Below are 24,585 nucleotides of genomic sequence, written 5' to 3'. Positions count from 1 at the left end.
ACGCTTTGTCCTTGATTAATACCCCCTTCACATACACGGATTTTCCTTACGAGTCCTTACGGATCACCAACTCGAAGTCAATCGCAAGCATCCGTAAATAACTCGCTGGTATCCGTAAATGGCTCGTCACAACTCGCAGATACTCGTAAGGATCCGTGAAAGGAGAGGCAGATTTGTTGACATGTCAAACATCTTCTTACGATTGTCCACGGATTTATTTGTCCGTAAATAACTCGTAAATAGGTCGTAACAATCCGTAAGTATTGTAAACCGCTCGCATCAACACGTTACCACCCGTAAACTGCTCGCAAGAATTCGTAAATGACTCGTAAAGATTTTCTCTAACGATTTGTTTCGGTTGGTTTACGATTTGTTTACGGATTATTAACGGATTACTTACGGATCATTTCCGGATTATTACGAGTGCTTACGTGTTGTTTACGATTTCATTCGGGTCGTGTTACAATGGCTTTACGGATTGTTACGAGTTATTGCGAGCACTTTACGTGTAGTTACAAGTACTGTACAAATAGATACGTATACAAGTATTCTTACGTATCGTTTACGTTTTTGGGGAAAGGTATAAAAGCTGCAAATTTGAACACTTCATTTTCAGTTGTTATTTTTTGGTTAAAAATCGTAAGGACTCGTAAATACTCGTAACTAACTCGTAACTATTCGTAACAACACGTTAACAGGTCGTTACTAACACGTAAGTTGCTCGTAGTTATCCGTGACATCTCGTAACAAATCGTGGGATTCTGCCGTAAGTATATCATAATAACTCGTAATAATCCGTAACAAACCGTAAATAGCTCGTAATAACTCGTAACAACTCTTAAATCGGTCGTAAAAGTGGCCAAATCGTAAGGATCCGTGAAAGATCCGTGAATTTGTGCGATCCGTAAGGACTCGTAAGAAAAATCCGTGTATGTGAAGGGGGTATTACGGTTGGGTTTCTCCATGGACCTCCTCGATGAAGATACGTGCTGCTCGAACAACTTCATTGTTATTGTGCCACATCTCTTATTGTGCAAACATCGCCCCCATCACAGCTTGCACGTACCATGGCATTCAACAATTTCTTTTCATATATATATATATATATATATGACGTCAATCCAAAAAGATATATATGTTAAATTGATTGTAAATGCCAGCAAGCATTGCTGGTGTAATTGTAACACACATGTTTTTATAATCCTGGAATCCTGGTTCGAGTCCAGGGCAGTGTAGATGATGTTGTAGTCTGTACGAGGGCAGTCGGTAAGGTAGAAAGCCCGAGTAAGCGAATCCTGCACTTTGCAGCGAACAACATCTCTATTGTTCATTTTTTCTATTTACGCGTAGTTGCTTTTATAATAATAATTTGTGCAAAAGTTCGATACATGCACTATTCCATGAGTTGTCATATACAAAAACAATAACATTTTACAAAATAACCTCAGCCGCACAGCGACATACATATTAAACTTAACATTATATTATTTGTGACTGCGTGAACAAATATATTTGGGTTTTGAGTTCTCGGCGGTTGGGAAACTACAACGATCATACCTCTAGAGAGGTTTTCGCTACTTTCCAGAAGTGAAAAGAGTTGTTGTTGTGTGTATGAGAATGAATGTCATTAAAATATTCATATCAAAGATGATAGGAATATTTTCGGTAAGGTGCTCTTTTTAGTAGGAAAATACAATTAATGCACGCTGATATTGAAAAAGATTTTTTTTTCCTCAATTTATTCAGTTTATGCGAAAGATCTATAGGAGCAGAAAGCGAAAGATAATGACTACATACATACATATATTGTTCTGTTTTGTAATTTGAACGTGACGTCTAATCCGGGGTCTAATCTCGTTTTACTGCAACTACCCGATACAGTAAAAACATTCATGATCGCGTACGTTATTTCCACAACAGATAGAAAATGGCGTCACATTTCATGAATTGGTGGCGCCGCGGCGCCGAAGAGCTGCAGCAGACGTCTTTGTATTCGCTGCACATGTTCAATGCATAATAACGCGACCGATGTTTCGGTTCTGCAATCCAAACAACCTGATACGTGATTGGTCAAAAAGGAAATTCTTGCTGATTAATATCTAATCAGAGACACCGTAAAGTACTAGGTTATAAATGACTTCATATCTCAAATTGTGGCTTTTCGTTAATAATTACTCATTAATGTCCCAGGTTTGCCACATTTGATATTTGATTATGTAAATATAATCAAAGAACAAATCTTTTAAGACTAAATTAGCTTAATGTAGTGCGTGACATCAAATTTGATATAGATATACATGTTAAATTCCCTACGACGGGCGTGAAACATCGCTGGTGTATTGGTATTACACAGGTTTCATGATCTTAGATCCCTGGTTCGAGTCAAGAAACGAGTCAAGAAACGAGTCACTCAATGAAGTGTAGATTCTTTCTAGAAATTGCTGTCTTTGGTTCGAGTCAAGGGAAGCTAAGATGAAGTGTAGATTTCTCCTGCATGAATAATGCGGGCTCTGTGTGGACGTGTGGTCTTCTTCTGAATAATGCGGACTTTGGAAATGTAATCGGGTACCGCCCCTTACTAGCCGCAATTCTCCTTTTTCAATTTTTACAAAAGATGCACTATTAAATGACTTGTCATACAAATATTCAATCAATACAAAATTACGCTTTTAGGACAAATACCCAACTTGCACTGGGCAATCACCTTCCGGAAAATTACCACCTCTCGAAAAAACTACCCCCACGAGGAAAATTACCCCCCGAAAAACACTGCTTTTATTACAACCAACTTATTATCAGGCCGGACTTCCCCTTTAACGAATAGGGGAGGGGGTAATTTTCCTCAAGGGTGGTTGTCCTTGGTTGTTCTGGTGGCGAAGGTAATTGTCCTCGGATGGGGGGGGGGGGGCTAATTTTCCGGGGGGTCATTGTCTTCGAGGTATAATTTTCCTTGGGGGTTGGTTTTCTGGAGGGGGGGGTAATTTTCCGGGGTGTGACTGCTCAGGGGGTAATTGTCCTGATAAACAGACTAACCTCGACCGCACAGCGACATTAGATATTAAACTTAACCAAATATAATTTGTACACTAATTCTATCAAACATAAAAACAGACAAGGAAACTAAAATCAGAATTATTTGGTAAAATGAAACAATTTTTTTCACGAAATTATTTTGTTTTTGCTATATATCTTTCTGTATCACAATAAGTTTCAACAGCTGACATGACTTTATCAAACAATGGTATCTGATTTTTGCATTTGGCGGAAAAGACCTACTTTCTTACAATAATTAAGATACCATTACAAGCGTTTTTGTGACCTCCTTTTAATCCAAACAATTCATTTTGGTTTGTCATTTTGGCATTTATATTGGTCTTACTGAAAAACCATTGCTCAAGTTTGGACCATATCATATTTGAATATGGGGAGTTACACAAAATTATATGCATAATTGTCGTTTCACTGCTGTTACAAAATGAACGATGTTTATCAGAAACTTTTTGGAATTTCAGCAATTAATCTTTCATGTAAAGTATTCTGTTTAAAATCTTAAACTCATATTTATATCAACAGTCGACTGAAAATACGAGCACCATGCTTTATATTTTAAATCTAAACCCTGTTTTCATTTGGTGAGGCTGTGACATTCTTTCACATTATGTTCTAAGAACGACAATTTTACCGGCTTTCCATAATTTTTAAGTCCAACTTAGAATCTTTGTGAAACACCCCCCTTGTAGGATTATTCCTTGAAATGTGCGCTGATAACGGCTAAGGTAAAGCTTGGGTAATAATTTCCAAAGCTCTTTGGAAGTACATAGGTACGTTACTTATAGAATTATCTTTTTAATTTAGCCTATAATTGATTACCAATACATTTCATGTCCGTACCTTTGCTATTGTACTTTTGTCTAGTTATCATGTATTTCATCTTTTGCACAAGCTACGCCTTGAGCATTTGATTGTCAAGTGGATTTGGCGCCTTACAAATCTGATGTATTATTATTATTATTATTATATGCGCTATACAAGAACTGTATCTATTATTATTATTATTGTATACAAATACAATATCTCTATTTGAAAAAAAGAAAGGTAAAAGAAAAAAGAATTAAGAAAAGAACAAATTGAAATACATAGGATATCTACGGATGGTTGGATGTGAAAAATATAACATCAATCTATATTATCAAGAGGAACAGAGTTGCCAGTTAAATATTTTTTAAAGTAAAATATTGTTCCTTTTAAAAAAAAAATGAGAGAAGTGACTGCGTGGAAAATATAATTTGGGTTTTGTGTTCTAGAATGTGGGGAAACTACGACGAACAGACCTTTAGAGGTTTTCGCTACTTTCCAGACGTGAAAAAAGAGCTGTTGTTGTGTATATCATAAGACTGAATATTTAATATTCATATCAAAGATTTCAAGAATATTATTTTCGGTAAGGTGTTTTTTTGAGTAGGAAAATCAAATTAATGCACGCTTTTATGGAAAAGATGGAGATAAATAAGGTATTCAGTTTATGCGAAAGAGCTAGGAACAGAAGGCGAAATATAATAACTGCCAAGTCTGCCAATGTGTTCTGTTTTTTAATTTGAACTTGATGTCTCATCTCGTTTTTCTACATCTACTACATACAGCATTCATGATCGCGTACGCTTTGTCCTCGTTTTACAGTTGGGTTCCTCAATGGACCTCCTCGATGCAGATACGTGCTGCTCATCATAGAGCTATAGTCTTATTAATATATATCTCTATGGTGCTGCTCAAACAATTTCATTGTTATTGTGTTTCAACTCGTCTTGTGCAAACATCGCTCTCACCACAGCCTGCATCTACCATGGCATTGAACTTCTTTTCACGGGCCCACTTATAGTAACAACAAAAATATATGACGTCAATCCAAAAAGATATGGATGTTACATTAATTGTGAAAGCCAGGAAGCATTGCTGGTGTAATTGTAACACACATGTTTTCATAATGCTGGAACACTGGTTCGAGTCCAGGGCAGTGTAAATGAAGTTGTAATCAGTAAGGGAGCAGTCGGTAAAGGTAGAAAGCCCGAAAAAGCGAAATCCTGCACATTGTAGCGATCAACATCATTCCTTTTTTCTATTTACGCGTTGTAATTGCTTTTACCAATTATCAGTATAATAATTTGTGCAAAAGATTGATACATGCACTATTCCATGAGTTGTCATATACAAATTCAATCAATAACATTTTACAAAATAATCTCAGCCGCACAGCGACATACAAGATATTAAACTTGACATTATACAATTTGTGACTGCGTGAAAAAATATATTTGGGTTTTGAGTTCTCTGCTGTTGGGAAACTACAACGATCTGTGAGAGGTTTTCGCTACTTTCCAGAAGTGAAAAGAGTTGTTGTTGCGTGTACTATGAGAATGAATGTCAGTAATATATTCATATCAAAGATGTTAGGAATATTTTTGGTAAGGTGCTTTTTATAGTAGGAAAATACAATTAATGCACGCTGATATTGAAAAAAAAAATATATTCAATGTATTCAGTTTATGCGAAAGATCTATAGGAGCAGAAAGCAAAAGATAATGACTGCCAGTACATACATATATTTTTCTGTTTTGTAATTTGAACGTGACGTCTAATCCGGGGTCTAATCTCGTTTTACTGCAACTACCCGATACGGTAAAGACATTCATGATCGCGTACGTTATTTCTACAACAGAAAGAAAATGGCGTCACATTTTCATGAATTGGTTGCGCCGCGGCGCCGAAGAAGAGCTACAGCAGCTGTCTTTGTATTCGCTGCACATGTTCAATGCAAAATAACGCGACCGATGTTTCGGTTCTGCAATCCAAACAACTCGATACGTGATTCGTCAAAACAAAAATTCTTGCCGGATAATATCTAATCAGATACACCGTAGTATTAAGTGATAAATGACGTCATATTTCAAATTGTGGCTTTTCATTACATTAATTCTCATTAAAGTGCCTGTTTTGCTAAATTTAACATGTGATTCTGTAATCATATTCAAACAACAGATCTTTTAAGACTATTAAAATTAGCTTAATGTAGTGCGTGACATCAAAGTTGATATAGATATAGATGTTAAATTCCCTACGACAGGCGTGAAACATCTCTGGTAATACACAGGTTTCATGATCTTAGATCCCTGGTTCGAGTCAACTTTATGATGAATTGTAGACTTCTCCTGCATGGAAAATGCGGGCTTTGAAAGGAGACAGAAAGAAGTGTGAACCGCCTATCCCCCGTGCGTGTTCATGTACAGCGCACGGATTGTTTGATAAATATAACGTAGTATCCCCGGGATGACACGCGACGCCATATTCTGATGACCCACGCATATCGTTTGTGTCACCGCTATTGAATATGTTGGAATGAACACGGTGTTGTATTTACCTTGTTCCTGACCGATAAAAAGAAATATAATGTAAAAGATCCATTGAGAAATATTAATGCAATCGCAATTTTCATCTATCAATGTATTATGCTTATTGTATGTTTTTACCGTACACAGCTTGCATACGACTTGTGATATGACGTCAATCCAAAATATAGAAATGTTAAATTTGACGCACAACGATGGAAGCATTGCTGGTGTAGCGGTAACATACGGGTGTTTTATACTCCTGTGACCCTGGTTCGAGTCCAGGGCAGTGCTTTGGAATGTATAGTAATTCACTTGTAAATGCGGCATCCGTTGTGTAACTTCTTCCCTGTTGCAGCCGCATTCTGGGCGATCGAAATGCATTCCTTTTGTTTCTATTTACCACAGGGTTCCTTTATTAATTAGCAATTTAATCATTTTCATGAAAGATGCACTATTCCATGACTTGTCATATAAATATTCAATTAATAAAACATTAGAAAAAATAACCTCGGCCGCAGAGCGACATACATGTATAAGATATTAAACATGACCAAATATAAATTATACACCAATTCTATTTCATAAAAACACTCAAGCAAGCAAACTGAAATCATAAGTATTTGGTAAAATGAAACCATTTTTCACGAAAATTATTTTCTTTAAGATTCGATTTTGCTTTATATCTTTCCATATCATAATAAGTTTTAACAGCTGACAAAACTTGTTTTAATCAGTGGTATCTAACTTTTGCATTAGGCTGAATAGATATATTTTCTTACAATAATTAAGATGCAAATAAAAGCGTTGTTATGACCTACAATCAAGCCAAACAATTCATTGTGGTTTGTGAGTTTGACCTTCTTGGTCTTAATACTGAAAAACCATTGCTCGAGTGTTGACCATATTATATTTGAATATGGGCAGTAACCAAAAGTATGCACTCTTCATTGCTGTTACAAAATGTACAATGTTTATAAAAAAAATAAAAAAAATATTTGGTATTTCAGCAATGAATTTTTCATGATAGTATTCTGTTTAAAATCTTGAACTGGAATCACCTCATATTTAAATCACTAGTTGACTTATAGAGAACCAGAAAATACGAGCACCTTGCTTTATCTTCCAGATCTAAACCCTGTTTCCATTTGGTGAGGCTGTGACATTATTTCACATTATGTTCTAAGAACGACTGTTAAATTTTTAGAACATCTTGTCTCATTTTTGACATTAGAAGTAATGCTTCAGGTATAATACATGTAATTTTCATCAACTTTGGTACCAGAAACGGTAGAATGCTTCATCATATCCATCTTGCCCAGGGGATTTATTGTTTTTCATGTTTTAACATAGTATAAACTTCATCAATACTCAATGGACCTTCAAGCAATAAAGTCATTTCTACAGACAATTTGGGAATGTCAGAATAATTCAAAACAATTTCCAAATGTGTTTTTTCTACTTCTTTTGCCGCATAAAGATTCGAATACAAATTAAACACATCTTTAAGTTATGCATTTTGTTCGCTTACGACATCAACATTGTCTGTAGATAATTTACGTATTTGTAGTTTTATTTGTAATTTTTGTTTTGTTACATGTATCAAGAATTGAATCTTTTACTAAATCCCAATCCCCGCAAATAATGATGGTACGCGGATTTTCATATTCTGTTATATAATTTTTGAAGATCAGCAGAATGAATTAGATTGTCTGTATTTGGCCCATAATATCGATGCGACTTCAATATCATATTCGTAACGTATCAAATCTAAGACCACACAGTTTCCTACGTTGTTTATTTTAACCCTATTTATATTTACTAGGACCGTACCTTAAAAGTGCATTAAAAACTACGTCGAACACATGAATATTCAAAGAAATTTTTGCATAATCATAACAGTTCATCTTTTAGATAGCACAATGGAAGGGGTGCCCTTTTTGAATTATTTAGAAGTCATTTGTTGATGTTTTTCTAAAGATATTATCAATCATCCTTATTTGAATTAATTCGAAGCCACGTTTTGAAAATAATTTTCATGCATGTTAAAAGATTTGGAAACGAAAATCCTTCTTTTCACGGCTTTACGTTGGGGGGGGGGGGGGCAATAATGTTGTTGGCCTATTAAAGAGAATTTAGGCGTACTTTTATTTCCGATTAAACCTTGTATTATGTGCGTTTTTTTAATTTTCGGGGGAGGGGGCATGTTAAATTTTTCATTTTATTTTGTACACCTGTAAATACACTGTCTTTCAGTCATGCGGTTCAGACCCTTTCATCCGTTTGCGTTTGTATAATCTTGTCCATGTAGTTCACAATTCCACCCTTGTGCTTCCACACTGCTTCTATGTTGATACCTGTTTTCTCTTCAGTAGTCTCCGTAGACAAAACACTCTTTTTCATTTTATTGTTTTTATTCTTGTGTTATTTTGTGTCATGCTTTTTAGCCATGTTTTTTAGTGGATCCCTGTGTGTGTGTGTGTGTGTGTGTATTGGGTTTTTACAGACGTGTATCAATCAGATATGATTATTTACGTCTGGGACCGACCTTTAAACGTCACCATCCGAAAGACGTGACTCAGTTTCGAACCTGCGTCCTCGGCTGGATCGCTCCATTTTCACTTGACATATAAATATACAACAATATTTTTATTTTTATTCTTGATTTAGATTGTATGATATGATTATCTTTTATATAACTCTCACAAAAATGACAACCAAAAGCCAAATAATATGTGTGCGCAGGCGCTGTCGTATATAAACACCATGAACTGCACACATATGGTTTTCGGTATCGCGGACCTCCGGTCTCGCGGGCTCTCGCTGTCTCGGGCCTTCGGTCAACTGGGCTGTAGCCAAACGCCCCCACCGCTTACGTTGGATGCCTACCTCATAGACATTAATAGTAAAAATTCAAAATTTCAATTGGGCACTCATATTTTGGAAATAATTGTCTCATTGCGTTGTTGTCCGTGTGAAATCAGCGTTCATGCTTTTTTTCGATGTATGTTATCTCATTCGCCCAACTCACCATTTTGTACACATTTAAAGCCTGTGCAGATCCCATACTCCTCCCTGGAGGACCCTACACAGTCTGCCCCTCCTCTCAGGGGTGGAGGGTTGCTGCAGGTCCGTCGCTTACTACCTCTGCAAGTTTCATCACATGTAATGACGCTCCATTCACTCCACTGTCCGTTGACTGTGGAAAGATTTTTCAAAAAATTAATGTTCTTGTTTCCTTTTTCATTTAATTTACATTGATCTTTAATCCTCTTACAGTTAAATACGTTTCATGTGAGTATTAACAAGAGTACACAAAACATCTGGGACGCAAAGACAAAATGAAAACATATAATAATAAACAAACATACATGTAGGTCTATAAGGGAAGATTACCATACTTTTCAGGTGCCTCTTGGGCCTTAATATAGGGAGGGGGAGGGAATGGCCTATTGTACGATCATAAATTCGCGGCCTCCCCTTCCTTAAATAGGCCCCTGAAATCAGTGACGCGCATTTATTATAATAAAACATCCTCTTCAGAAAATATGTAAAGTATTCGTTATGAGACCTCTTCGTTGTTATTGCATTAATTTGTAGTTTGTATTTGTTAAACACAATTTATTTATTTCCTTTACAGAGTTCATGTTCTAAGAAATAATTTCCAGAGAGAAGGTGAGAGAGAGAGAGAGGGGGGAGAGACAGAGGGAGATAAGATAAGATAAGATAAGATAAGATTTTATTCGTCTTTCTTTCAAATGACATACAGAGCATAACATTGGATCATAACACATTTACAAAGCAAAATAACAAATTATGATAATGATAAAAAAAAAAAACATAGCTAACTAAAAGAAAGACGAGGAGACCCTGGTAAAAGCAGAGCTTGTAATTATTAGGGTCCCCTCTGAGCCGGATAAAACATGATGAATAGATATTTGTGACTACCTAAGAATACAATAGGGAAAAGGGGGTATAACAAAACAAGAAGTGTACACACACACAACAACAACAACAAAAAGAGAGACGAGACTAGACAAGACGGGAGAAAAGAGAAAATATGAGAAATAATAGAAGACTACAGCACATCGACAATAGGCACAGCACACAACGGGCACAAGACAACAGGGGGAGGGAATAAGAGGTTGACAATCTGAAAATATTCAGTTAGACACATATTAATATCAAGAAGAAAATTTACATTTATAGTAATACATAATATATCTTGGCACCATAATAACTACAAAAATGAACTACTCTATGAGTCACAGTATTTATCGAGAAGATAAACCTTAAGTTTACACTTAAATGAAGAGAGACTAACAGATTGCTTAACGCTAGAGCCTAGAGAGTTCCAAAATTTAGGTCCAGTAAAAACCAAAGTATTAAAAATTAACTTTGTCCTTACTTGGGGTAAGTGAAACGCAGAGGCATTTCGTGTAGCATGGTCATGAACTTGACTATTTTTCTTAAAAATGCTGACTAGAGCCTGACAGACAGACAGACAGACAGACAGAGAGAGAGAGAGAGAGAGAGAGAGAAAGAGAGAGAATAAAGTTAGGAAACCTGGATGGGGAACACATATCTCGCCCTCTGTATATGAATGGAAAGGATATTGATTTAAACCTACTCCAGTTTTTTCTGGGAGGGAGTTTTTATTGATTTGTTGCCCACTCTTTTATTCTATTGTTCTGTAGTAGCAACCCTAGTTTATAAAGGTGATGGAAAAAAAAAATCAATTATTAACACCGTGGACTAAGAAATAAAGAGATCCAATGTCTTAATGCACGACATTCAGATGTTCATCAAAGATTAAATTATCTTAAATATTGTTATCTTACAAATTAAATATTATTATTATTATTAAATATTGTTAATAAAAAAAAAGGCTAAGGAAGGCGTAAACGACAAAAGTAATAATTGAGGCTGTCCGCATGACTCCTATGATCACAATTTAGAAAGGATACCGATATCAGACTGCTAATAATCATTAAAGTCGTTCATGATAGACTTTATTTTGTACAACCCCACTAATATATAATAAGAGTATATTATGTACATCTACCAGCACATCACATATTAAAAAAGTAACCTGAGCCCATCTGTTTCTTTTACACATACATTAAAGAATTTATCTGCAACAGAAGGAAAGTGTTTCAATTATTTCGGTCTTTTTATAGCCACTTTAATCCATCTTAATCCATCCCTGTTCAATTTAATGAAGTCTTCATTTATTTTTTTTTTCTTCAATGAAATATTTAAGAAAAATAAGAATTTCACTCTTACCTGGGCAATCCAGAACGCTACAGTAGGAGACATCGACCTCGCTATCGGGGCAGTCATCGCCCCCATCCTTAGGGGCGGGGTTCGTACAGGTCCGATACCGAGTCTTCTGGCAGTCAGTGTTACAAAGTGAGAAAGAACCATAGGCACTCCAACCTCCATGAGCTGCAAGAGAGGGGAGTATATATGATATGTTGAATGTACATCTATGAATATTTGTCCTTATTTTTCTTTGTAACTCATTAAATTTTATCCCTCTGCGCCTCAGAATAGTTTACTAGATCGATGGCGCATAACAACATTTGTTAAATTTGTTAAATTTAATGTTGTATTTATTATTATCAAGTACATGACTGATTATAAATATTGACATTAAAAGGAGTGACTTGTTTTTTTCGCTACCAGGGCAGTCATTGCTCACACCCTGGGGAGGAGGAGGGGAGGGGGGGGGGGGCGTCGATACCGCGTCTTCTGGAATTCCGTAATTTACAGAGGGAGAAATTAAAGTTGATATTCATTGAAAAGCACAAATATGGCAAATAATATAGTAATGGAAAGCGAAAAGCATCTAGATTACCACGATATTCACTAGATATCATATCAATATATTGAAATCCCTCTAAACACAATTTAGAAACACTTCTCAGATTCTTAGAACACGGAAGTTGACTTATAGCCTGAGACACTGTTTTTTGTGACGTAGTTATATGGCTCACCACTCGTTTCAACTACCGTTAGTTGAATAAGAGAGGGGTATATTTAGAAATGATTAGAATTAATAGCATTGACGGAGTGATTTTATATTTCATTCTGAGGGCAATCATGTCCCCCCCCCCCCCCCCCATCCGTAGGGGCGGGGTTGAGAAAATATTCAAACTTTAGAGTATACTTACTGGGGCAGATGCCCTCCCCGCAGGCCCGGACCTCTATATTCTCCCCGGTGCAGTTAGCCCCTCCATAGGCTGGAGTTGGATCGGAACAGGTCCTGGTCCTAGTTTGGTTCCCGCCTCCGCACGACACGGAGCAAGCATCCCAGTCTGAGTAGGAGCTCCAGCCCCCGTCAACTAGAAGGAGATAGGGAGTAAGGAGATGATATCAGATAAAATCGTATGTTCAGAGCGAGACAGGCATTCACGCAAATCGTTTCACACACAGAGTTAACGCCCTTCTGGCACTCAATAGATGACACCATTAACAATTTTTGGAGCAAACACCCCAGTGTGAGTAGGAGCTCCAGCCGTCATCGACTAGAAGGAAACATGATGGAGTTTAATAGGAGGCGTTGATACGTCATTACGTCGTCTGGTCGTATTGATGAAATTTTGTGAATCTGGATCATAAATCACGTGACTTTTACAAGTACATGTCAAATATTAATACATTGACCCCTCCTTTCTTCTCTTCCCTTTCTCTCTTTTTCTATCCATATCCCCTCTCTCTCTCTCTCTCTCTCTCTCTCTCTCTCTCTCTCTTTCTCTCTCTGTTTCTTCCTCTCTGATTATTTTTTTTGCTCGACCTAGTCTAATTGTTTAGTTATAATGGTTTTTTCCCACCTCCGTCTTTCTCTTTTTTCTTCTCCCTCCCCTCTCCTTTTCCCCTTTCTCTACATTTCATCCCCTCCCCCTACACACTCCTTTCCCTAGCTCTCCAGCCTCCTCCCTCGTTCAAAGGTACTTTTAATAGGAGTAAAACAATCGCTTTGTCTGAATGACGCTTACCAGGGCATGGGTCGGTATTACAGGCGCCTTGCTCCATCGAGAAACCGGTGCAGTTGGCGCCGCCATTAGAGGGCATGGGGTTATTACACCTCCTGAATCGAACCGTCAAACCCCCTTCACAGCTTTCGGTACAGGTATGCCATTCACCCCAATCACTCCACCCTCCATCAACTAAATATGGACAAACGAGAGAGAAAAAGATATTACAGCATACAGTGTTGGCCAGAGATAACTGCATTTTGAAGAAGAACAAAAACAAGTCTACTGTTAATCATGGCGATGCTTAGATTCAGACATTATTGCCGCTTGTAGAATTTTTATCTACATATTATGCATGCAAGATATATATATTTATCATGTTTATTTCCAATGCAAAACACAAATTACGGGACTAATGATAACAGACTTTGACATCGGAAGTAGCCATTTTACATTTTAATCTTAGTTCATAGGCCTACATGTACATATCACCATTAACTGTAAGTTGTCGGGGTCCGCTCGCTATTTGTATGGACTGCTATCCATAATCAAAGAAGAGGGTCGCTATTCGTAATATGAGAAGAGGCTCGCTACTAATAATACAACATCGGGATAGTTATTAACATCTTCTCGTTGTATGAAGAACGACTCTCATTTCGTATTTTGAATGGCGGTCCTAAAAGTAGTGACCCCAATGTAAATTACGAATAGCGCCACTTTTCGATGTTTATGAATAGCGACCCCAATTTCGTATTATGAATAGCGACCCTCATATCACATTATGAATACCGGTCCTTATGAATATCGGTCCTTATGAATACCGGTCCTTATGAATACCGGTCCTTATGAATACCGGTCCTTATGAATACCGGTCCTTATGGATAACGGTCCTTATGAATATCGGTCCTTATGAATACCGGTCCTTTTGAATACCGGTCCTTATGAATAACGGTCCTTATGAATAACGGTCCTTATGAATACCGGTCCTTATGAATAACGGTCCTTACGTCTTTATGAATAGTGACCCCCTTTTTTCTGTTCACTTTGCTATAAACTCTCTTTACATAATATAGGACCTAACTAGTATAGTTTGACCTGAAACAACAAAGGAATTCAACTTTTTCTTTGCACTTAAAAACAACAACAACTCAAAGGGAAAACAAATTCAATCAAAATACGGCGTGATTGACATAAATTCTTTCAGTAGGAATTTGGAGAGACTCTGTCGAGATGTTCATGAATGTGAATATGGTTTATAGGAGGTGATCTTACCTGCGGTATTATTGCTGTTTGACGGTGAGGGACCGGTCGTAAAGTCGGCTGGCAGGGTGACGCTTAAGACGGTGGAATCCTCGGCTACATGGTCAAGATAAACATGATGATTTGATTAAGAACAATAATTCGAGTGGATACGTCGACGGACTGTCGATCTTAAGGTCCGCGGTTTGAGTCCCACCGCGGCACTAATGTCCTTGGCAAGACATTGATCTACATTTGCCACACTCAACCCAGGTGATTCAAATGGGTATCTGGCAGGAATTAGTTCCTTGAAATGCTAGAGCACTGCAGTGGCTGCCTTGCTAAAGCCAGGGTAATAATCGGGGCAGCGCCATGAGCGTCTCAACGTGACGGACATGTGCGCTATATAAAAAGCCACCATTATTATTATTGTTATCATGTAAAATCAAAAGAATATATGTCATAGTGTCTCGATAGTATAGCATAAAGACTTAGAAAAACAATCAAACATGTATAGGATTAACTTAAAAGTAGAAATTGGGAGGAAGCCAAAGTGGTATTTAGCATAGGTATATCTTGTTTGAAATAAATTTATTTTCATTACTGTTTGGGAAAAGTATATAAACTCTTCTTGTATGGAAATGATCATATTCTCTAGCCGATACATTTGCTCAATAGCTATATATCAATCAACATGTTGCGTAATTCCCGCATTTCCACACAATACGTTTTTTACTTTTTGATATGCGCCTCATAATTTCGACACCCCCTCATCTCAAAACAAAATTTTTCAAAATATTCCCTCATTAGCACAATGACTGAACAACTAATTTAGAGTAGTATAGAGGCGTATCCAACATAGAGTGAAACGGATCGCCTCTCAAATTAAAGACACATGGGCGAAATCATTACAACCCCACCCTGTCCGGGGCTATCAGCTCCCCTCCCCAACTGCGTAACTTCCCAGTGGCGATAAGGGCAAATTGTACCCCTCTTTTAAACTTGAATCACTTTTACACCTTCCTAACTATCCTTAATCCAGTTTTGTAATAGGCCTCAACATAATTATTAAAAACCCATTTCCTTTTCGTTTCACTTCATCAAACATACATATGACCTCAAAATTACTATAAGCTCGTTTTCTACTAAAGGCCTCCGCCCTCTCATTTCTGGATATATCTTTTTAAGGCTTGTTGAGGGGGGCGTTTCACAAAACTTGTCATCAATTTCAAATGACAATTTTTGTTATAAGCTACTGAAATCCTTGCTTCCGATTGGTTATCAGCAGATTTGTCACTGATATTTGTTGTTTGTCATTGAAAAAAATGCTTTTTAAAACGCCCCCCAGATGTGGCGCGGTAAACCGTCGCAAAAAAAAGCGACCGCGGTTTTTAAAGTGTCAATGAATTGCAACTGCGTGCAACAAAAGACTGTCGCGCCTTCACTGAGCTCTGTGTTATAAGATACATAAATGTGAGGCGTATTATTTACGTCATATTTTTATAAAAATAAAAAAGCTCCATGGTTTTGCCGCGTCATATTTGAACTAGATTGAGGAACAACGCGAAACTTAAACACCTCTTCTCAAAATGGCGGCCGATGTTGCAATGACGTCTTACTAATATGCCTTAAATAATTCATCGCCTCCCTTTTCTTGCCCCAATCGATACGATTCTTTGTTACAATCTGAACAATTCTTTGTTTGAGAACCCCGAGCAAAAAGCACCCTTTGTACTATTAAAAGAGGGGAGAGCGAAATGATATCGATTTTGATCCAAAGGCTTGTTATCGTCTAAGTTTAGAAAACGAAAGTGATCGACGCCATCTTTGACTGGGAAGCTTACCTGTTATGAAAGTTGTATGCAGACAAATCACGAAGACCAGAAGCTGAAAAAGAAAGAAATATTGCATCTAATTGAGTCTATTACAACATCATTGTGCAAATAAATCTGCATCATGATGTCGATCTATGAATCGAGAAAAGAAATAGAATTCGGGAATGAAAATCGAAAGAAACGATCATAAGAAGCATGCGCTCCGACAGAAAAACCAATTCACCAAAGATTTGATCAGTCTATGCCTATTATTGTTCCATTTTCTTTGTTTCGTTTTTAATTTTTTTTTCATTGATTGATACATTTTTACATTAAACTTGTTGAGTGTTTGATTTATGATTAATATCAATCATGGTATGAAATTAATTTTGTCCATTTTTAAAAGAAAAAAAAAACTGAATTTTTTAATAACAGGTCTCTCGTGACTTTAGACAAATTCTCTAAAGAAAATGTAGAGTAGACTGGGTATATATTTTACGATGCCCAAACCACATCGCCAAAATAAGACAAATTATCAAAGCTTTTTATAATAGGAGCAGAAAATGTTTTACATAAATGTTTTGAAAGTATTTAAAACAATTCGATTGAATATTTCTAACTCTAGCTCACACAGTACGACACAGAAGTTATTGAAAGTATTCGTACCTTTCACAACTATTATCATTAGAATCCAAATTAACAGGTGAAATCGCATGAAATTTATGATTGTATAATTTAATTATGATTTAGTTTTAGTTTATCATTTTACAAATACTTTTAACAATAACATATAATACAACACTCACCAAGGAAGCTGAATTCTTTGCAGAAGTCTCCATTTTTGTCTTTGTTAAAAAAGCTAAATCTCCAGCCATCGAATAAATTCCTTTAAAAGATCCAATACGATGATAATCTTTCCGATCACGGAATCAAGATCATCACAAATCAAAATGATCCAAGTCAAAATTCATCCCATCTGGGCGAGAATACTTGGCCTACCGTCCTACCCGTGTCACTTTTTATCTTATGACGTTCTTTTGCGATGATGTTGCGCACACTGCATCACACCTTATTGTATTTTCTGGATTAGGTTATGTAGTTCTTAAAATCGATTTATTTTGGGCTGCGTAGGGAGGTATCAATGCATCTAATAGAAGATGTCTTTTTCTAAACAGTCTGTTATATGCAAATTGACGTATGAGCTGTATGGGAGAGAGAGAAGGGAAGGGGGAGAAGAATTCAGAGAGACGGAGAAAGACAAAGAAAGACAGACAAAAATGAACAAATAGACAGACAGACAGACATACAGAGAGTGTGTGTGTGAGAGAGAGAGAGAGAGAGAGAGAGAGAGAGAGAGAGAGAGAGAGAGAAAGAGGGGGGTCAGAGAGAGACAGGGAAACAGAGGAAGAAAAGGGGGAAAGACCGATACAAAATGGCGAGAGAGAAAGAGGAGGGAGGGGGGGGGGGGGTTGTGTCCAAATTTATGGGAGATACTGGAAGCAATATTTTTTTAGCGGATCGCTTTATTTATCAGTTTATGTCTACTGTATCATAATTCAAATATAGCATGCCAGTTTTAATTTATGTCGTAAGCATACAATTGAGCTTTTATTGTAGTTACGTTGTTAATCATGGAGAGAAAATTTATCCTCTTATGCGGCTTATGAAATAATCTATCTATATGCACAAATGAAATGAAAGAATGAAATACTATCATCATTATTATTGTTAGTATTAGTAGTAATATTAGTAGTAGTAGTAGTAGTAATATTAGTGGTAGTAGTGGTAGTAGTAGTAGTAGTAGTAGTAGTAGTAGTAGTAGTAGTAGTAGTAGTAGTAGTAGTAGCAGTAGTAGTATTAATATTACTATTATTATTATTGTTATTATTATTATCTTCTACTCTAAGATAACTATCGTTATAATATATATATATTCTCTCTCCCTCCCTCCCTCCCCCCTCTCTCTCAGTCTCTTTCTCTCTCTCTCTCTCTCTCTCTCTCTCTCTCTCTCTCTCTCTCTCTCTCTCTCTCCTTTTCTTTCCCCCACTCTCTCTCTATCTCTCCCCTCCCCTCTCTCTCACTGATCTCTATCTCATTGTTCCCCCTCTCTCTTTCTTTCTCATTCACTTTTTATCGTTCTCTCACTCTCTCTTTCCCCTCTCTCTTTCTTTCGTCTCAATCTGTCTCACCTATCATTATCCAATATTTTGCTTTGTTGCCATTTACTTCTTGATGACTAGGCCTATACCTAGAATACCAAAGTTACTTTATTGTTTATTTTTTTTAACCTTCCTTGAATAGACAGTGACAACATAAATGACGATAACATTAATATCAGGATTATGTGTTTTAAGTAAAAAATATTAAAAAACAGAAACATATATATATTTAGTCGTGAGACACGAGGGTAAATTTATTTTTCCACTTATTTTGTTCAAGAAATTACATTGAAACATATATATGCTCATACAAATTTTTATTAATTGTTACTGCACAAACAGATGTGATTTTATCAATTTTCGCTTAGAATATGGACGAGCAAAGCTTTATAAGAAATTAGAGAATAACAAAAACTTTAGGGGAGATAAAAAACACCGATTACAACCTACGGTTTTAATAGCCGGGGTGCCGCCCTACCCCCATGTGAGACGTTGGGGGGGGGGGGGGGGGGGGGTTCTCCTCGAATTCCCTGCTGAGTGTTACGTTGCGAGTACTGTCGCATTTTCCCTCTTTTTCTTTAAAAGAAAATCATATGAGAACAAACAAATTCTTTCGATCTCATCATCTCATCCAAAGCTTTGATTCTAGCTTCTAGCTCATAATGGAACATGAAGACAAACAAAATGTATAACAGCTAACTACAAATAAACAATCGCCATAATGTACTTCTTGGTTACTCTCGAAGGCATGAAATGTCCAAAGAATAACAAAATGAAACAAAACGTAAAATAGAGGCACGTATTAACTAGCGACACGTCATAGCTTTTTTTTAATAACATTACAAAATGTAATGCGTCTGTGTGGTTTCACACTTTATTTTTTTATTTATTTTGTTCCTAATTATTACATTTTAATGTTAAACTTCAACGACTCTTTCGTCCATGTATAGTCTAGTCACATCCTTGCTGAATTCATTGACAGTAATGATTATTTAGAAAAATACGACCCACAACAAATGTAAGCAAATAAAGCCAATTATCTTGAGTCACAAATTAAATAACCTTGCATAAATATTTCGCTGAATAATTGTAATACATAACGGCTTGCTGTTAATGTTTTGTTTTTTTCCGTTTTTTCTTTTGATATTATTGATTTTAACAGTAATTATTTGCAGGCACTTTAACGTAACCCTCCTCCTTCCATCGTTCTATGCAAATTCGCCGACATCGTTGATGACGCGGTCCGATGTCGATGGTGTCGTCGAGACTCAGATCGATGTCGGTCTATTCCTCGTCGTTCTCGCCGTGGAGGATGGCGAGCAGCATCTTCTTGAAGTCGCCACCGCAGTCGTCTTCGACGAAGGCGTGGAGGGTCTGTTCGTACTTGAGGAAGAACGCGACCTTGATGCGCTTCATGTCGATCTGGAAGGTGATAACGAGGTAGAAATAGCGACGAAGGGAGAGAAAGATATATAAGGGGCAGAGAGAGAGAGAGAGTGAGAGAGAGAGAAGGGGTGTGTGTGTTTTGTTAGAGAGATAAATAGATCAAGTGTGTGAGCAAGAGGGAGGGAGAGAGAGAGAGAGAGAGAGAGAGAGAGAGAGAGAGAGAGAGAGAGAGAGACCAAAAACAGTTATTTAAGACATTAAATTGATCAAGAAGGATTTTATCCAGTTTACAAAATATGATTAAAATTGGTCTGTCTCTAGATAACTCTAGCTCTAGTTCAGATCTAAGGCCAAATAGCAAAAATAACGTTATTCTCGTCAGGAGAAGAAAAAAGAAAAGAAGGAGGGGGCGGCCAAAAAGGAGGCGGGCGGGGACGAGAAACACTTCATTTTTTTTTAATTTGGTCTAAGGGGATACAAACAAGAGATTGACTAATTGAGAAATTTCCATATACAACAAAACATGAAGCAAATACAAAAATGGATACAAAGTCTTTTTTTTTTGCATTTCAATTACAACATATTATTTTGGCCCAATTAAAAAAAAAAAAAGTTGCAAATGTTGGATTGCATCGAATCAATTATCTATGTTGAATAAACTAATGATGGTACATGATGCTAACATGACAATATCATTCAGTTCAAATGAATCTCTCTATAATATGCTGATAAATCAATTTGAGTTTGAACGTCTCTACCTCTGATCTTGAGATGATGATCCTGATGAGTTTATCTTCGTCGGTACCAGCTCCCTTCATTGAATCGTAGAGACGCTCAGCAAAATACTGTCCAACCTCACGTGCACGACTCACTGTGTAGAAAAACATATTCAATTCAATTTACTTTTATTTTCTTCCATTCAATTGGACAACATATATGACACCTGTTCAAACAATACAATTTATACGTAGGAACATTAAATTTAATTTAAGAACTTGTATTACAAGGAAGAAGGCGCGAATCCCAGTAAGCATAGCTTGTATTGGGTAAGCCCGAATGCACAAATACACAATATACATTATAAATAAAAGATACAGCTGTAGGAGGACAGGGATATGCAAAGAGGAGAAGATGATAGAGAGCTTGGAGGAAGAGAGAGAGGAAGAGGACTGCTACATAGTGTATGGCATGCATAAACAACGTAATGGCAAGATATAGATGAAGGGTATAATGTGGAGATATTTGACTGCATTTTTACAGGATGAAAGGATAATACATGTTATACACATAATCGTCACCCTAATTATGAGCTGTAATTTAAATCGTACATTTTTTAAAAGATAATAGAAAAACACTTGTGTGTCTCTGAGAGGCTCTTTCGCACCGTCCAAGGTCTTTCCGCGAACTTACAAGCGGCTGCGTTTTAATAACACATAACTACAATGGAGAAATTAATGGTGCGCGAATATGACATGTAAAATGTTTCCTAATTATTATTTTTATAAAAAAAAAAAAATATGCGGTCAATCGTTTACAAATGCATCAGTCAAATAAAGTTAATTAATGGCATCGAATGCAGAGGCTAAAGAATTGTTTGACAAAGAGTTGAGATTTCTTCAAAGGGTTATGTGTTATACGCGACCGGCTGTGAGTTGGCGGAGTGACTTTGGACGGTCCACATTGGAAATTAGTCATCAAAATCGAGTCCCAACATTAACGTAAGATTATTAACTAAAAAAAAATGGAAACTAATAAAACGGTTTGAAATGCACGTGGAAGACATAGAGAAGAAGAAAAAAAAGCGGAACAAGAAAATAAAAACTCACCAATGGCAAGATATCCATCCTGAAGGTCCCCCATGCATTCATCCCTGATGGAATCTTCGATGTCACAGCCAGCAACCTGAAAGCATGTCATTCATAAAACTATCAATTCCAGTCTTCATCTTCTCTTAGGCATTTACAATTATCTCAACAACGACAAAATCGAAACGTATAATATGTACAATCGTTCATTAACATAAACAAAAATCTCTTGTCCTTTCTAAAATTATATTCTACAGGTAACAACTAAATTATTCAAACACCCTCCCCGCCCCCCCCCCCCCCCCCGTAACTCAAGAATGAAAGGTGGACTGGTTGATTTAGGGCCTTTGTTGAATACAAATAGAGGTGGGCTACATTCTCAAGAACCATACATCGAAAAAAAAACACTTTTTCACATTCTTACCAAACTTGGTAAGGTTATGAACAAATTAGTTGTCAACTGTATAATAATTATATTATTGTTATGAATAAGAACAAACAATAATATATCGAATATTCCAATCATTCATCTTCTTTCATAGCATCTAGTCACTGTCATTGTCATACAAAAATGGGTGTAATCATGATTCATTATTAAATAATGATGATCATCAAAGACACATTTTTGTTTAATCATTATGAATTATTGTCATCATCGTCTGATCGTCATCATCATCATAATCATCGTCGTCGTTATCATTATGTGCAACCCCAAAGTGAGTCATAATTATATTCCATAGCAACTTACTGCGTTATAGGCAAGGAATGTTGCACGAAGTTGTGGGAAGCTTCTCGTTGCTAGGATACGGTTGAATACATTCTCATCTGTGCCCCACCTATCCTCACCAGCCTATGGTATGATGAAAATAAAATAAGTCCAAACTTGTTATTGTTAATATCATTATCATTATCGTTATCTTTATTATTATTAGTAGTAGTATTACTAGAAGTAGTAGTATTATATGTATTATAAATTTTGTTATTATCATTATCGTTATTATTATTTGGTTTGATTTGAGTTGATTTATTTATTTTTCCTTCATGGTCTCTATCCCAAGTTACAAACTAATTACAACATAAAATCATTATCATTATTATTATCATTATCAATATCATTATCATTATTAATAATAATATTATTGTTTTTATCATTATTATTATCAATCATATTATTACCATCATCATCATCATCATCACCATCATCATCATCATCAGCACCATCATCATTATCATCATCATCATCATCATCATCATCATCATCATCATCATCATTATTCTCTGACGATATCCGGATTACATTGTACTTACATCGAAGAGCTCCTGTGCATCGTTGACCGCCTTCTCCTCATCGACATCCTCTCCAGATTCATCGCGACCGCCCTGAGAGCAAGAAAGATAGTACGAAGAGGAAAACAAAAATGAGGGAGGATTCTTGGAGCGGAGCTCGCATGATACGTCACAGTGTTGCCAATATGTGTTTCACTGATCACAACTTCAAAAATTCATGATTTTTCTATTTCTGATCTGATTTTGCTCACGTTTTTACTAATTTGTTTTTCTAATTTTTCTGCTCTTATCGAAATCAACTTAATATCGGGGTGACTTCCCCTTCAATATTAATTATAGATGATGATAAATCTGGGTCCTATCTTTTGAACAGTCGTGAGGAATTCCAGTCGCTTAAACGTGATATCAATCGCAACTCTGTAGTCCTTTGCCTATGTTTTTGTTACATTGTAAGTGCTATGGTATTTCTCAGTGCATAGCGCAGTATTAATGACCAGCATATTAGTAGAATTAGTAGTAGTAGTAGTAATAGAAGTAGTATTGAGATAAGAGTTTGTAATTTTGCGATTGATTGGAGGATTTTCGATCAATCAGGAACAATAAATTATTGCGAGACAGGGCCCAGTATTTAATCAGAACTTACAAATGTTACTAATTTTCTTCATGAAGATCTCCGATGTTTGAATAATGCTAAGTAGATAGTCCAAATATTGAAAACTTTGTAATATTAAAATGAAGCGTCCCTATCGAAAATATCATGATATATACAACAGGGATACGTACTGCGCAGATGCACTGCATAAGGTACTTGAAGTGCCCGGATGTTTCATTCTCCAAATCTTCGGCAAGATCTCTGTCGAATTCTGCAGACAAGAGAAGAAAAGATACCATAAAAATGGAATATAATTGTTTCGTTTTGGTTGCAAGAAAACTGAACTCATCAAAAGGGCGTCAGATTTCACTAAACTTCTTTCAAAAGATACAAGTGTCAGTGTCAATGTTTCGACCATAGTTTCCGAAGAACATAATTGCACATATCTAAATCGACATATAGGCCTATGCATGAGGCTATCCAACACAAATGTCTCCTTCAAAGTTCATTGAACTTCACCTCACAGAAATTAATTCGTCTTCGCGTGCAGGACATCATTTTGGGGGATCAGGTCAAATATCAAGAATATGATTGTAGATATAAACCGCGCAGAAAGGCAAAGAAAGTAGCTGAAGTGTTAAATGATCAATGGTAAGAAAATTGAAAATGATCGTATTCTCTCCGTTGGTTTTGGGCCAGGTCAAATATCATGGATATATAAATTACGTACAATCAATGATAAGAGAATAAATCGTGATTTCATACCTATTTGGTATGCCATCTTGATGGCCTCGATCTCCTATAAAAGAAATAATGATAAAATTAAAAGAAAAGATGAAAATACTAATCCGACTTCAATCTGATTTTTAATGAAACTCGTTCAGAGGTATTTTCAGCAGCTACGTGTTATCATAAGGCATCTTTGCTAGAAATTTAGGGCTAA

General features: G+C 36.4%; 2 protein-coding genes across 2 annotated transcripts in view; both read right to left on the bottom strand.

Moving 5' to 3' along the window:
• The window catches only part of LOC756169, a 33,232-nt gene extending 17,553 nt beyond the window's left edge, over positions 1 to 15,679 (bottom strand). Inside the window, exons 1-6 of the mRNA XM_030983545.1 lie at positions 15,676 to 15,679; positions 14,633 to 14,716; positions 13,382 to 13,552; positions 12,557 to 12,727; positions 11,667 to 11,828; positions 9,412 to 9,579 (exon numbers count right to left, since the gene is read on the bottom strand). Of these exons, the coding sequence (XP_030839405.1) occupies positions 9,412 to 9,579; positions 11,667 to 11,828; positions 12,557 to 12,727; positions 13,382 to 13,552; positions 14,633 to 14,716; positions 15,676 to 15,679 (760 nt within the window). The remainder of the gene's footprint in view (positions 1 to 9,411; positions 9,580 to 11,666; positions 11,829 to 12,556; positions 12,728 to 13,381; positions 13,553 to 14,632; positions 14,717 to 15,675) is intronic.
• Positions 15,680 to 18,821: 3,142 nt separating this feature from the next.
• The window catches only part of LOC577898 (annexin A13), a 17,489-nt gene continuing 11,725 nt past the window's right edge, over positions 18,822 to 24,585 (bottom strand). The window contains exons 7-13 of the mRNA XM_030982954.1: positions 24,408 to 24,441; positions 23,834 to 23,913; positions 23,072 to 23,143; positions 22,512 to 22,613; positions 21,785 to 21,860; positions 20,717 to 20,829; positions 18,822 to 19,994 (exon numbers count right to left, since the gene is read on the bottom strand). Coding sequence (XP_030838814.1) covers positions 19,857 to 19,994; positions 20,717 to 20,829; positions 21,785 to 21,860; positions 22,512 to 22,613; positions 23,072 to 23,143; positions 23,834 to 23,913; positions 24,408 to 24,441 — 615 coding nt within the window. The 3' untranslated portion in view covers positions 18,822 to 19,856. The remainder of the gene's footprint in view (positions 19,995 to 20,716; positions 20,830 to 21,784; positions 21,861 to 22,511; positions 22,614 to 23,071; positions 23,144 to 23,833; positions 23,914 to 24,407; positions 24,442 to 24,585) is intronic.

This window comes from Strongylocentrotus purpuratus, unplaced genomic scaffold (assembly GCF_000002235.5).
Source record: "Strongylocentrotus purpuratus isolate Spur 01 unplaced genomic scaffold, Spur_5.0 spur5_scaffold_13, whole genome shotgun sequence".
In the NCBI taxonomy this organism is placed as follows: domain Eukaryota; kingdom Metazoa; phylum Echinodermata; class Echinoidea; order Camarodonta; family Strongylocentrotidae; genus Strongylocentrotus; species Strongylocentrotus purpuratus.
The sequence above is the reverse complement of the archived record's forward strand: the minus strand, read 5'-3'. Positions and strand labels throughout refer to the sequence as shown.